The 16,271-nt window shown below is 36.9% G+C and overlaps 1 protein-coding gene and 1 long non-coding RNA gene across 2 annotated transcripts in view; both read left to right on the forward strand.

Annotated features, from left to right (window-relative positions):
* The window catches only part of LOC100371237 (human immunodeficiency virus enhancer binding protein), a 29,685-nt gene extending 20,676 nt beyond the window's left edge, over positions 1–9,009 (forward strand). The window contains 1 exon segment of the mRNA NM_001185008.1: positions 417–9,009. Within this exon segment, the coding sequence (NP_001171937.1) occupies positions 417–8,641 (8,225 nt within the window). The 3' untranslated portion in view covers positions 8,642–9,009.
* Positions 9,010–9,252: 243 nt separating this feature from the next.
* LOC146734505 (uncharacterized) lies at positions 9,253–14,519 on the forward strand. Its single transcript, XR_014931617.1, has 2 exons — positions 9,253–10,761; positions 12,235–14,519. It is a non-coding gene; the product is annotated as an uncharacterized LOC146734505 (long non-coding RNA).
* Positions 14,520–16,271: the final 1,752 nt, after the last annotated feature.

The following is a 16,271-nucleotide window of genomic DNA, read 5'->3' on the forward strand; positions in this document are numbered from 1 at the left end:
TACAAATTAGCAAAAGTAGCTAAAATAACATGCTAGCTTCTTGCATTTTTTGGAGAAAATAATTGAAAAAAACTATCATTCGTTAGTGAATCTATACTTGATGAAAGTACCAGGATGTGTGATCTTCAGGAGTTTATGGGTAAGGCATGTTGTTGTACTTGGCCATTATTGTCACAAATTGTGAATATAAATTACTGTAGCTAATTTGCAAAATTTTTCCATTTTTGCAAACATTTTGATAGCGACCTAAAGGCAATGGTAAAGAATAATCCATACATTTTAGTATAGAAAATGTGGAAGAAAAAATATTGTGTTTGAAAGGTTCATGTCCATTTTCTTTATAGCTACTGATACATGTGTAATGGTGAAATGTTTTGAAACTGTCGTTCACATTTATTTGTTGTTTACCCCTGCAGGTAACGGGAAAGATGATGTTGAAAAACCTGCAGCAAAAAAAGCCAGGTTGGACATGGGTAAAAAGACTAACAAAAGGAAAGCTAAGAAAAGCGAGTCGGTGAGAACAACAAGAAGCAAAGCTGTTAAAAAGAGACTTAAATTAAAAGAACGGACACAGCCACAGAGAATTGCAGTGACTGCTAGGAACAATGAAAAATTGTCAAATAAATCACAGAGATCGACCAAAAGTGAGGTGGCAACTGTTGATGATGATTCAGTTATCGATAAATATGACTTGATTAAATCTCATAACTCTAGATCTGCCAAGCTGTCAAAAACTAAGGATAGTCCAGTTAAAACAACAGAGCAGAGTCCTCCGGCACCATCACTTGAGAGACATAGGTCCATGAGAGAATGTAGGGTTGGGAATAATTCTGATACTGAAATGCCCATCCTAGAGCCAGTTGATGCTGAAAAGAAAGATGCAGAGAACTCTATGAAGGGTGTAAAAGAGGAGCATGTTGAAGGGGGGAAAACAACTACAGAAAATATGACTGCACATGAAGCATTGTCCAGAAAGTTTGCTTTAGAGGCATTGCTGCAGATAACACACACTGAACTTCATACTTTGTCTGCACAAGAGCAAGAGGAACAGTTGTCACGCCAACGCATTGCTCATCGTCAACAACATTTGTTGCAACAACGACAACTGATGATTCAACAACAACACCAACAGCAGCAGCAGCAGCAACAACAACAACAACAACAACAACAACATCAGCAAAACATGCAGCAAGAGGAACACGTTTGTGGCAACGTGGAGGAAAATGCTGAATCAGAAAATTCAGCTGCTACAGGTAGATCATTTGTGAAAGTCTCTGATAGTGATAAAGGTATTGTGAAATACCAACTGAAATCAGAAACTCTGGAGGAGCAAGGGTTAAAACTTGTGTATACTGCACAAACAGGTGATCAAATCGAACACAATCCAATAAGCTATGGAGCTTATCGACCAAGAAAATCAAGTAAGCCATTGGATCCAATGAGAGAGGTGCTGAAAAAAGACAACAAACCACCTAAAAAACCAGGCAGACACATTTGTCAGTTTTGTGGGAGAGGATGTGCTAAGCCAAGTGTTCTAAAGAAGCATATTCGTTCTCACACAAATGAGAGACCTTATCCTTGTAATATATGTGGGTTTGCCTTCAAGACAAAAAGCAACTTGTACAAACACAAGAAGTCACATGCACATGCAATCAAGGCTGGACTTGCACCAAACTTGGATGAAGCTACTAAAATAATTGATTACCCTGACAACATTGATGATTCAGATGGAAGCAGTGACGACGAAGATGATAGTGGCACTGAAGGTAGTCCGGAAAGTAGTCATTCACATTCACAACTGAGACGATCTGAATGTGAATATGATGACCAAGTGTGTGAGAATCTTATCTCATCAAGTCCGTCTTACAGACACTATGTTCCTGCTCATTGTATTCCAGAACGTGCAGTTCCTGTCTATCTCATGCCTGTAGCCATGCAACAGGATGGAAAACTTATATATGATACAAGTATTCCAAGTATAATGGGAAAGGAAAGGAATGATGATGTTAGGACAGGTATGATGCAAAGATGTTATCCTTCGCAAGCTGTTGTTCCTAATGTGAAATATTCTGATGTTGTGATGACCAAACAGAATGAAGGTTCAACTGAAGTTCAAAAAGAGAACTCTGAAATTACACAAGAAACAAAAGAATGTGATGATGTTTCTGAGAATCATGAATCTGAACAGCCTTTATCATCCTCTGATAGGGGTTCTTTTCATCATGAGAACGTTGCTGGATTTCAAATTGATATGCAAACTGGTAAAGCAGTGCCTGTGACCCATAATCTTACTCCCCAGCCTACCTTACCTACAGCTGGAAAACTCAGTACATCAGAGGTTTCCAGTCCAGGATCAGGTGTTGCCACACCCACAACCCCAAAAAGTATTGATAGACAAAGCCTTCATGAGCGGATTAAGCGGTTAATCTCACAGAATGAAGCAATTGTGGATAATCCAATGTTAGAAAGTGTCAAACCTCGTAGAATGTCTGGTCCAAGAAGAGAAAGCACTGACAACATAATTATAACCACTGAACGTGGAGACGGAACTGTTTCAGTGACAACAAAAGGGAAGAGCAGAACTGGTGAAAATGCTGTGAAAGATGGGAGAAGTTTCAGTTCAGAGTCTCCTTTGTCGTCAATTAAGGAAGGCAAACCAAAGAAGGAAAGGAAGAAAAGAGAAAGAAAGCCGAAAGTTGCTGAGCCTGTTTTGCCAGTAACTCCTCTCTTTGACAGCAAACTTGCTGAAGAGATGCAAAGACATATGTCAGAGGCATTAATGCCTGGAAAGAAAGATGTCATCAGGAGCATATTAATGCAAGGAAGGGAAGAGCCCTCACCACAGGCTTTTGTTCCGCCTATTGCTGCTGTTCCAGAGTCAAACACAATACATGAACAAATGCAACTGCATCATAATTTACAACCAACAAGTACGATTCAAGTGATGGATCAAGAACATCAAAGTAACACTCTGATTATTTCTCCACAAGAACATTATTCTACAATTTCCCAGGAAGGTGAATTTCACCAATCTAACTTGCCTTCTCCTGGAAGAGAAACTAAAAAGATTAAAAAACAAAGGCGGTCACGTAAGGAGAAAAAACACGCAGTGGACATTTCACCAGTCAGTGAAATAGCAAAAAATGCATCTGATCATTTTCAAGAAGCACATCTTGAATTGTTGGTCAAGGTTAAAAATAGAGCAGGACAGAATATTGCGGCAAAATCTTCAGCTCAGGAAATCTCAGTGATTCAGCATACTAATACCGCTCTTACAAAGAACTCTGATTATTCCATATCAACTGAAAATCCCTTACATATTGATCCAGAATCTTCAGCGACTATTAAACCATCCTCCACAAGTAGTGCCTACTTGCAGCCTGTTGATAGTACAGTGCAGGAAAGTTCACCATCAGCTTTGCCAATATTGAAATTATATGAAATGGCAGGAACTAAGATAGAAAAGGCTAATCATGTCAAATGCACGAAACATTCTGAAAGTTTACTGGTTCCTGAACACAAAGCCTCTGTATCTGAAAATAATACAGAGGTTGCATCAAAGGAGTGTTCATTGGAGATTCACTCCAAGCAGAAATTGTCAGACGAGTTCAATAAACATAAAATATGTTCTGAGGCTGAACCTTTAATTACAGACTACTCCAGATTACAACCTTTAAATATCTCAAAACCTTCTCTATCGTCTGAAACCATTACAGTAACAAGCCTATCTTGGTCAGGCATCACAAATTATTCAACTGCACAGATGCAAGTGCAGTCACCTAAAATTACTGACTATTCACAAATTCCTCCACTTCCTGAAGATTTTGTTTATAAACTTTCATATAAGCCACCTATGGTCAGTTGTTCTTCACCTTTGACATCAAGAGGATTGAAACGCAGCATATCACTAGAGTCAACATTGGCGCCAACACAGAAAATAAGGTCCAAATTGGAAATTCCAGTTTCTTCTGCACTTGCTAAAGAGTTGTCAGCATCGTCACATCTTGCATTGTCATCGGTAGTGTCATCCCCTTCAATTCCAATCCCATTAGTTGTTTCACCTCGACAATTGTCAAGCAGTCAGGGCATAGCAGCTTCAACGATATCACCTACAAATGTTATTTCAGGACAAATACTTAGCATATCCCCTGTAAAACCTGCTTCACCATTAGGAGGGCCTGTGCCACCTAAACTACTAGTTCTCAGACCTAGCGAACCTATTTCAGTAACTGCACAGAAAGTTGTTATGCCTGGAACGCCAGTTGGAGCGATTGTACTTGCTCATGTTCCATATACTAATTCTCCTGCTACATTGGAAGCCATGTCACATGTAACATTCTGCTGTTTACAGAGGCCACAGCCAATGTATGTTGTACAAGGAGCTAACCATGCCATCTCAATGTACTCAAATTGGAGAGTCAGTCATCAAAACACTAATCCTTTAGGGATGCCAACGAAGGTCCTTTTGTCACTGTATAACACATCAAAACGAAGACGGAATGGACCTTTCTATGTCAGTGCAGCAATCACACCAAAGGGTGTTGGGAATTTGACTCATTCAAGCCTTTGGAACTATGATTATAATGTCAAGAGCCTGGAACAAACTGTCAAAACAGAAGTTAAAACTACCAGCACTACTCCAACGTCAGACATTGACAATTCTGAAAACAAAGAGGAACCTCATACTAAGGACCATTATACCAAAGAATCCTTGATGCAAGAACTCATTGAACAAAAAATTAAGGAAAGGAAAATGAAGGAGTTGATTGAAAAAACAGAGCCTAGTCGAATACCCATTTTCAGAGGTGGCTACAAATCAAATGAGGAATACATCTATGTCAGAGGCAGAGGGCGTGGGAAATATGTTTGCGAAGAGTGTGGGATCAGATGCAAGAAACCTAGCATGTTAAAGAAACACATTCGGACCCATACTGATCTGAGACCTTATCACTGTAACTTCTGTAACTTTTCCTTCAAGACGAAGGGCAACCTAACTAAACATATGAAGTCCAAAGCTCACAACAAAAAGTGCCTTGAAAATGGTGTAACTGTCACAGAAGTGGACGGAGAAGCAGTGTATGATGACCGTGTCATTTCCAGACTAAGTCTGTCTGATGATAAAATTGAGGACCATCAGTTCTCGGATGATGATGATGAAGGTACTGATTCTGCAGAATCTGATTCGGATGGTGAACACGATGACAACTATTCAGAACAACCAATGGAAATTGACTCCTCTTCATCTGATTCATTATCGGCTAAACTCAAAATTGATCATGAACCAACCCATGTTGCTATGGCTAAGCCAGATGGATCTGATCCTGATATCAAGGAACTAACAATTAATCCATCATGTGAATATACTGCACCATGTTCTCAGATTACGCCAACTTTGGAGCAGTCTATAGCCACAACTAAAATTGTAGCTGGGCATAACTTTGGACAAGTGCAGATGCAGATGCCATTAATGGCACTAAGCACAGATGCTGTTCATGATATTGGAGAAATAAAAATACCAGGAGCAATTGATAATACCAAAAAAGACAGTGGCAGACTATGTGACTTGATTGTTGCATTAAAAACTAGGACTAAAACTCCTGAAAAACAACCTGGGGACAAAGAAGCACTGCCAGAAGCCGACAAGGAGCCAGTGAAAGAACGAAAACTTACAAAGTCTGAAGTTGTTGGGAAGCTTTCTCAGCATCTCAGCAACAAATATCAACAAAATTTACAAAAACAAATGGCTGATAGACAGATGATTCAACAACTACTTCAGCAAAAACAGCAACAGGATCCTTCTCTGAGTGATACAAGGTGGCTAACAAACTTTACAAGCTCTGGCTACTCATCTACAGCAGTGGTGCTGACGCCACAAAAAGGTTCAAATGCATCAGCAAATCCTCTTCCAATTCTAGATAAATATGGGCACATTACCCCTCCTTTACCTTATCTATCTAATATGTATGCTTACAGAGTTTCCACAAGAGTTAATGACTCAACATTTGGTCAATCACAGATTGAATCAGAACTTATACAACCAACACCAGTTACCGTGTTGCCAGAAGCAATGTCTACGATTACATTGCCTTCTGTAGTTACTTCAACCGTATTTCCTTCAACTGAAGAAAATAATCCTGACATTAAAAACAGCGTAAGCTCAAGTGCGGTAAAATCTCAACTCTCGATGCCCATGGCATCTCTCAGTAATTTTGCACTTTTCCCAACCAGCAGTGGATTGTCATCACAGTCAGCATCAGATCACTCAAAGATGTTGTACACTTCAGCATCTGGGACACAAACAACTTTGGTATCAAGTGCAACTGTGGCTATAGGCACCAGTAATCTTAAGCTGAAGATACCATCTCCTGCTGCTAATGTGGATGGGGGGATTATGAAAACAGGAGGCTCGACAATTACATCCCTTTTGAACTTGCCTGTTGCTCCAGTTCTCTCGTCAGTTCCACAGTTACCACACAGCATGAAATTGAAATCTCCTTTGCAAACTATCTCATCAGTTTGTGTTAATCCAGTCAGTTCAGTTACACAGACACCCAGTTCTGTGTCCGGGTTTCTTCCCAGCATGTCAAAAGTAATTGTACAACCTGTCAACACTAGCTCAGATGCTACTCAATCACTTGGCATTGGATCAACCACTGTAGCACATTCCAGCTTCTCACCATCATCTTTCAGTTTCTCAGAAGCATCAAAGCCGGTAAATTATCCCCACACACTGTTTAACTTAACACAAACCAGCACAACAGCAACACCTCAATTCAGCATCCCACAGCCTGTGTTCAGCTTCTCTAGATCGGCAACCAACATTTCACAACCAACATTTAGAATAACTGGAGTCAACACATCAAGCAGTACTCTACAGTCCTTACTCAGTGTTGCTGGGATGAATGCACCAGTGCCTCAAAGCAGTTTCGCACAATCTATGCTGAGTTTTACTGGTATATCCACACAAGCAAACATTCCCCCATCTCTATTAACCTTGAGTGGGAATGGAACTAATTTCAAACCCAACAATGTATCAACACATAATCCACCGGTTATGACACCAACTGGATTTTCCATTCCCAGTTCCTCCCCAAGGCTGTTTCCTCATGGTGAAGTTCCATTGGCACCAGCATCACCAGTTATCTCATCACCTCGGCCCAGATCTCGTAGGAAAAGTTCTACAAAAGAAGAACAAAGGAAAAGTGCATCTCCAGAAATTGTGGGTGGATCACTTTATCACATGATCCCTGAACGTGGGAGAGTGACTGTTAAGATGGAGCATGCAGACATAGATGCTCGTATTCACCATGAAACTATCGCTCAATTAAGAATTCCAAATATGTCACCACATTTGGAAAGCACTCTGGGAGCCAATGAGCTGTCACCAGCAAGTTCTGTTAATATGCCACCTGTTAATCCAACTTCACAAGCATCAGTGAGGTCAAAGGTCCCACCTCCACAGTGTGAGCCAATATCAGACGATGAAGTATTTGATGAAAACAATGATGGATATACTCCAAAAGAAAACAAATTGCAGGAAATTAATTACACCTCCAAAGTTAGAACATCACCAAATCAAACCAAGTCTTTGCCGGCAACTACCCAAGTAGCTTCTGCCATGCCTGTGAAAAAATTGTTTACCACTGGATCTATGTCTGTTATCCCACCTCATGTACCTCTAACAACGGATCCAAGAATGGTACAACCACTGCATTTTTCCAGTTTACCTCACTCATGTTCTATTAAACAGTTACTGTTGTCACGACCTCCACCTCGTCAACTGAGCCCGGAGGAAGCATTACCAGGACGCTTCCCAAGTACAAGTCATCAGGCAGAGGCTATGTCTGCTGGACAATCAGTGCATGGATTTGGATACCCTAGAATGTTTGGATCTGATAAAGGGGGAAATTTCTCAACAATGCCACGAACATCATCACCAAAACTGCATGTTGCAGAAACAGACGAATCGTCAAAGGATACTCCTGCAAACAGTGGACTTAAATGCAATGTCTGTTTTCGGGACTTCTTGAAGCCAAGTCAGCTTCGGATTCATATGAGAATACATGCTGATGACCGACCTTTCACTTGTCGGGAATGCTGCATTTCATTTCGTACAAAAGGTCATTTACAGAAACATGAACGATCGCAGTCTCACTTGTCAAAAGTGGAAGCTGTGGAATTGCCTTCATCGGATTGTCAGGACCCAAGACCCTTCAAATGCAAAGAATGTACAATTGCTTTCAGAATCCCAGGACACTTGGCTAAACATCTACGATCCAAGTTACATTTGAATGCTTTAGATAGACAAGGAAAGGGTAATACAAAACTAGACGAGGATGATGACGATAAAAGTCACTGTTCAGATTCAGATTTATTGGTGTTGAGTCCGGGAGAATATTCGGACAAATCGATTATTAGTCCCGAAATTGAGTTTGTAGAAAGTAGGACAGAAATAGCACGTTCCAGCATCAGTAGTGAAAAAACAGAGACTGATGAAGTGAAATGTGAGACAGATAAGGAGAGCCAGGCAAGTCATGAGAAATTAGTTAATGAAAGTGTGCCTTCTGCTGTGCCTAGTCCTACTGCAGTGCAGCACCAAGAAAAACATTCAACAGTCTCTCAGAGACCTGCTAATACCTAAGCTATATAAATAGTGCCTGCCATTGCAGCTGTGTGTTTTAAAACTCTGTGCATTTCTAAATTACCTTATAATTGATTGATTTTGCTTGATGACATTTTCTCTACGAGTTCAATCAGTTGCTTTTGTATACTCAACGTGGTAAAGAAAAGAGAATTTTTCCAGATAGAATTTTTTTTATTTAACACAGAATATGGTTTTAAATATCAGATGTATAGCAATGTCGCTTAATTCCTCTTAGCTGATCTTGCATTCTTAGGTTCATTGTAACTTTTGAATGATACTCCCACCACGCAAAATTTCACAGGAAGCAACTTTGCTATTTTCTCCAAAAAAGGTTAAAGGAAAAGTCAAGTCTAACAACTTAATAATCCCAGACGAAAGAGCTCGGCAAATGTAAGAACATGCAAGTTACAGCTTTTTCATATCACTTTTCATTCTCTAGATATTTAACTTTTCATTAGTTTATGTAGTCCACCATCTTGGTTGTTCAGCAAAGGATTATGGGTAAAGTATGACATCATATCCTCTGTTGTCAGAAATTGAGAAAATGATTTCATACTGATAAAAAGTTGAATATCTAGAGAATGAAAAGTGATATAAAAAAACTTTAAATTGCATTCTCCTACATTTGTGAAGGAAACATTATGTTGTTTGGCTTGACTTCCCCTTTGAATTTCATATTATATTTATATAAAATATTTTAAAATCTATATAAATTTCAAATGACAGTTGAAAACAGCTTGACCAATCATTTGCATGCATGGCTGTAAAGCGACTCTGATAAAGGGCATTGCGTAATGGCTTCTATGACCAATGAAGCATATTTTTTTGGGATTTGAATGAAACTGGGTCTTCCAGGATAAATGTCATATCAATTTTTTATAAATTTCCGTGCAAAAAAAAAAAAATGTATTCATGCAATTCACTGTATTAGAGCTGCATTCTGAAATCAGTCATTGGATTTTTGGAGTGTTAAGTGAAATTTGGTTCGAATTTGTGGTAATTGCTAGAACTATTTTAAAATTCTGTATTGTGCAAAATTTCTATTGGCTTAAATTGTTCAGATCAGATGCAGACATTTGTGAATCTATGTGTGTCCGAACACAAAAGTCCTCGCAAATGGAATGTAATTGACATTTGAGCATTTATAGTATATATTTCTTGCAATTAACACACATTCAAACCATCAGTCTAGCACAATGTCAACAATACAGCTTAAAGAAGGATCACAGACTGCAATGTTAAGACATCAGTAAAATGTTCACTGCTAAACATTCTCGCAATTTTCCACATCATAACATTTTTCAAAATATATCTTGAAAATTACTGTATTGTACAGCTTACTGTATGGTACTCTATTAGTAGTGTATGTGTTTATGTATAACAAAGATGTCGATGGTCAAAATAAGTTGTGGTGAAAGACAAAAAAAAAAAATTAAAACACCTCAGTCGGCATACCACTTTGTTTTCAATATCGTTACATTGCACATGTACAACCATTTTATGCAAATTCCAATGCCTGTGGTGCTTTAATAAAGTTTGAGTTGACTGCTACTAGATTCTTCTGTCTGAAAGAATGCCTTCTATATTTTGCATAGCCATAGTTTTCAGTTGTGATTTTCTAGAAACATCACATATTTTTGCATTTTGAGGTATTCCAGTATCTTTATTTATTTATTTCAGTAAATTTTAAATTTTAACTGTATATCTAAGCAACTGATAAAACTGGTTGGAGTCAGTTTTCATTTATGCAGATTGAACATGTAAATTATAAAATTAATTGACACCTGAAAAATGTGTCGCAATGAACTCAAATAGACATTATATGGAACAGAAGGACTTTGTTTTGACATGTGCTATACAAACCGAAAACAATGTGAACTGGCACTCGCATGGAACTTGAACCTGGACTTGCAAGCAGTACAGATATATTCGCCCAGAAAGAAAAGAAATACTTTGAAATAATCCTGGAAACTAATTACCTTCTGACTATCATGGTGGTCTGTATGTATGTTACTGTTGTCAGCAGTGGACAGATTTTTACAGAGGAACGCAAAGATGACACCTGGAAATATCTATCATGGTTTGCAGTTGCATTGTGCAAGATGAACACAGTCTTGGTAAGTAGGATCACAGCTATGAATGGTGAGTCCCACACAACACGAATGTGGACCATGGCAACCAATTATAAAAGATTGCTAATGTAGATGTGAATTACAGTATATCTTTCAATTATTCTAGTGTCATTGTCATTCTATTTGATAACTTCGTCATGACCTCTACTGTAAAATATGTTATTTGATGTGCGTAAACCTCAAATTTAATACAAAATCCATGTAGCTTGAAAGCTTGCAAAGTCAAGGTTCATTTTACCTATCACCATGTGCTAACTAGAAAAAGTTACGTCGTTGTGGGTTGTGTCCGGAAAAGTAAAAGAAGATGAAAATCCATAATCTTACATTCACATCCGCGTTTTTACACTATGAACAATGTGAATATGGTGACCGCTGGATAATGGCACATTGGCGATAACTCTAGGCAATGTTTCTGTGGACCATATATTTTTGTCTTTTGCGAAAGTTTCAATTGAGCAATAATTCTGGGCCATGTAAAAAATCATAAAGTAATATATACATAATAACTTGTTTGAACCAACCAGTACATTTCAGTATAAACTGTCTGAAAATTTGGTGGTCTGAATAAAATCTGATGTACCGGTATTGTATTTTACTTTTTTTTTTTTAATTATTTTATATTTTTTATGTTTTTTGTTACGTACTAGTACACGTACTTGTGATTCGGTATATTTTTAACTTTGCAATTACCATAAAAATAAAAAAAATAAAATAAGAAGAAAAAAAAATGAAAAAAAAAAAGCCAAAACTGGGATCTTATTTTAATCAGATTGAATATGACAGTGACAGTAAGTCCATTTATGTCAGCATAACATGTTCGCATCAGATTTTCTCAAACACAAAAAAACATATCTGTACAAGATAAAATGTTTTTGCATTGTTCTTGTTTATTGAAATTATTAAACAACATTTCGGTTTGAAAAATTATGCCAAGTAAGGGACAACGTCAAAAGATCGATGTCGGATAAAAAACTTATTTCCTTTAGTTTGGGGGTGGGGGGTTTTGACCTCAAAAAGTTTCCATCCTACAAAAACGATTTTATTTTTTAATGAAGTCAAAAAAATCTTGGAGTATCTGTAGTTCGTTTTTTTTCTATTATCCAATCATGGATAGAAATAACCAAAAAGGAAAAAAAACATCCAAGACGAGAAAATGGTCTGGTTCGAGTGTAAATCTGTGCGTCAAATGAGGTGCATTTGTAAAATCTTTTTACACCCACCCAACAACCAACTGCTATGCAATACTACTGTCAGATTATCAATTTGTATTTAATGGTGAATGTAGTCTAACGCCATGACCAATATTTATCAATTAAGTTTCAGTGGGGGGTAGGGGGGTTTGGAAAAAAACTAAAGGAATTAAGTTTTTTATCCGACATCAATCTTTTGACGTCGTCCCTAAGAACTCTGTATAAAAGCTTCATAAAACATGTTTAAAAATAAATTATATAATTGCAGGAATTGCAACTGAGAAGTTCACAAAGCAAGATGGATCAATGATGGTGTGCACTGCTTTATGGATATCAGAGATTCATGAATGAATACAGATGGTCTGATTCATCTAGCAAAATGGACCTCTTACTAGTAGTGTATCATGAATTATGTGATACCAGAGATGGTATGATTCATGCAGCCAGAAGAAACAGCTTTGGATTATGTACTTTCATACCACGGACAAATGAACAAGACATTGAGTATAATCTGCGACTTGAATATCATCAAGAACCCTGTTCTGAAATCAAAACCATGTAGAACACATTTATATTTAAACCGATTCTGTCATAACTAAACTAGGCATGTGAAGTTTTTCCTGGCATTGTGTGTGCTGCTCTGTAATTCAAATACAATGTGTAAGCAAGAAATGCTTGCAACTCTTGGTCGTAGTAAATACTTTACGATTTCTACATTCTACAAGTCATTGGTTACGTTGAACCCTGAGAAATACTCAGGTTTTGTTCAATATTAATATTAAAGCACGGTGATCGTCGTGTTGCGCATGTGCGACATTTGTGTTGATCAACATTGATTTTCCCATAATCCAATGCGCTCTTCAAATGGAAATCACAAGTACGAGGTTTGACCTGGGCACGACTTGCACTGAATACCACCGGTGACACCTTCGATACCTTTCAATCAACTAAAAATTATTAAAGCTTCGAAATGTCTGAGTTTATACTCGTTGATCTGCGCAACAGTCAAAGTCGCCATCTTTGTTTATATAAGACCTATATATCTCGCGCATACATTCTGATTGGCACTTGCTGCATGTCGCAAAATTGTCATAACTGCATAGCAGTTATTACAATACGTTCTCCAGAAATGGACACAGCATTTTGATCATTTATTTTATTTTAATTTATCTCATCTCTAACAGCTTTAAAAGTTTGTAATTAGGAAAAATACAGTAAAATCAAAATTTTCACTGGGTTTAATTTTAGCAAATACTCACTACATTTTTAAAGCCACTGCTTTGTGAAGGAAATATTACATACTACAATTAATAACTGAGTAAAAATCTTGTATTGCTGCTTTATTTTTCAAATTTTTTTCAGAAATTGACACTTATAGCACTGTTCTCGAACATGTCATTAATTACGACTTACTGTAAATTACCGTACTCACAGAATTCATTATACACAAGCAATCTTTCAATGCTCTTTTGCAGCAGTTCGAACCAGTCTTCTGCTTACTGCCAAAGTATTGAAAAAAAATTAAAAGAACATTTTGGGACCATCTTTTTCTTTTGCAGATGCAGCGCCCTCAGTGGTCAACATTGAGTGAAATTCTAACTTCTATTCTAGTGGCTTGTGGCAGTATCATTTATTTCGTTTTTATTTGATTTTTGTGGTATCCACTAAAATATGCTGAAATAGTCTTGACTGTCGTCTATGTAGATTTACATATAAACAGTATGTATTTAACAATGTCATGTGTATGATACTGTAAAACCATTTATTTTCACTATTGTAATATTTTGAGCTTATTCACGGGGCTTTAAGTTCACAAATTTGCCAGTAGAACAATTAGTTCTTTTGCATTTTCACCTCGATTTAAATTAGCGGATTTTATTTGTCAGTGGAAATAGCGAGTGAATAATTAATATATTTACAGTACATTCTTGATTTACTTGTGTCGCAGTTGATCCGGTGTTTGAATGTTTTGTAATTATTGGGGCAATGTATGGAAGGTTGTGTTAAGTTGTGTTGATATGGATTGATAATGCTAAAACATTTCAAAAAATTGACATTTGACTTTCCTATATGGTATCAGGTTTTCATTATATACAATGGAAGGTTGTCTCTCCCATAATGCATTGCATATATGCTCAGTAACATGCTCAGTGATGCAGAATTTGAATTAGGCTTAAACCACCTTAAACAAACATAAACTTGAACATTCAAGTGGCAGGCATTGAACACATCTGTTGGAAGTAATTAAATTAAACCAAAAAATTAATTTCACACATATTTTACAAGAGATTTGTATATATTTTGTCAGTTTGAGAGTTATATAATTTATGTTTGGTAACCATTAGCAACCATAAAGAACTTTGATACACGTTTTTTTTTCAAGATCTTGATTAATAAATAGCCCACTAAAGTTTCAAATGTGGAGATTGTTTGTTAGTCTATATTATAAATGTAAATACAGTGTAAAATTTGAAAAAAAGACGAATACAATTTTGAGGTTTGTTTAACTCTTTGTACAGATTTTCAGGAGTTATTAAATCATGTTATAAAACATTTATAGAATTCTTGTTTATTATTTTTTTGCTATTTTACTCAAGTTGAAAAGATTCATGGTTTTGCAATTAAAATGTTTATTTTGAAGAACTAAAAAAATCGTCCCATCTTGATTGAAATGTTGTCTCATTTGCATAAATTAATATTCATGAGCAATGAAAAACTTGTCTTCGTGCCAAAATGCTTTTAGATAGCCTGCATGGTAATTGACTGATTCCATCATCATGAGATAAAAAAGTGTTTTTTGTGATGTGTTCTTTTTTTAAAACTGAAAGTAACCACAGTTTATTCTTGTGATCATAGCAATTTACAAAATTCAGGAAGGATGCAGAAGCATGTTGACATTTCACTCTAGTACTATTGTTCAAATTTGCGCATAATATAATAATAAGTGTTATCAGTGACAAGTTACTAAATTAGTATGCATTTCGAGAAATCACCATTAGGAGTAATTTTGAACGCAATAAAATCGCATGTAGAACTCACTCCAGCAAGAAACTACTTGCGCCAATCTGATTAAAATCTGATGTAGTGTACAGGCTTTAATTATTTTGGCTATAAACTTATTTTAATTTAATTTTTTATTACTTTTGTTATTAATGCCTTTTTATTTTTTTATTTTACTTTGATTTTGATTTCATGTTTTTTTTTTAATTCCGCCCTACCTACATCTGATCCGATGCCTATGTAAGTCCCGTTCAAATCTTGCCTAAATAACAACCAATCACAGCCCCCCCACAAAATAAGTTTATAGCCAAAATAATTAAAGCCCGTACACTACATCAGATTTTAATCAGATTGTACTTGCGCCAAACTGGTTGTTGCTACAGTAAACACAGTATAGGGCCTGTATATTCCTATGTAATGTTTCTATGTTTGGGAATTATTTTCTAAAAAAATCACTGAAATTATTTCATCTATTTCTAAAGGAGATGTTGTTGCTTCGATGATGGCTTACAGATGACTGACTTCAAAACATTCCATTCAGATTGGGCGGCACTCTCTCATGCCGATCCTCTCTGCAATCTCCATTTTCTGCATGCCTGTGTTAGGTCTGCATGAGCTGAATGGAACAAGGTAGTTACTTTTTCCCTCTAAAAGTAGTTCCAGTAGTTGTTTTTCGAAAAACCTGATAGTGCACTGTATACTATCATTTGTTATTATGGTATTGTATTGAACAATTAATTTTTTTCCAAATTGATTTCCTACACAATTGTATTCTGCTGAACTGGAAGCACATGGTGCCCACTATGGCAGAAATGGGTATAGGCAGTAGCAAGGTTTAAATGCTCATTTACATAAGGAACTCTCAGAGAATCACTCTCCATCCCAGTGTTCTTGGTGCAGGCAGGCTAACACTTCAACCACACATGACTTTTCACGCTATGATTTGCCACATATCAATACGCAGTTGTTATTCAGTTATTCAAGACAGCGACCCATACCCAGTTTGCAAGGAAACTATTAAATCTTTCTCTTCCCATACACTTTCCATAACTTACATCTGCTTTGGTTTCAATTCCATGTCAGACTTGTATTCATTAAAAGTTCCCGTGAAGTCCGACATATTTTAATATAGTTCGGGTTTGACCCTACCAATGACCCTTGATTTGCATAAATGTACAATCAAGCTGTGGCAGAGGTGATGATTTGAAAAAGCGCCATCTTGCGTGGAGAGTGTCAGAGAACACTTCTAACAATTATTTTTACATATGGTCTTGTTATTGTGCGTGAAAGTGCAATATTGTCAGT

This window comes from Saccoglossus kowalevskii, chromosome 14 (genome assembly GCF_978046115.1).
Source record: "Saccoglossus kowalevskii chromosome 14, keSacKowa6.1, whole genome shotgun sequence".
NCBI classification, from domain to species: domain Eukaryota; kingdom Metazoa; phylum Hemichordata; class Enteropneusta; family Harrimaniidae; genus Saccoglossus; species Saccoglossus kowalevskii.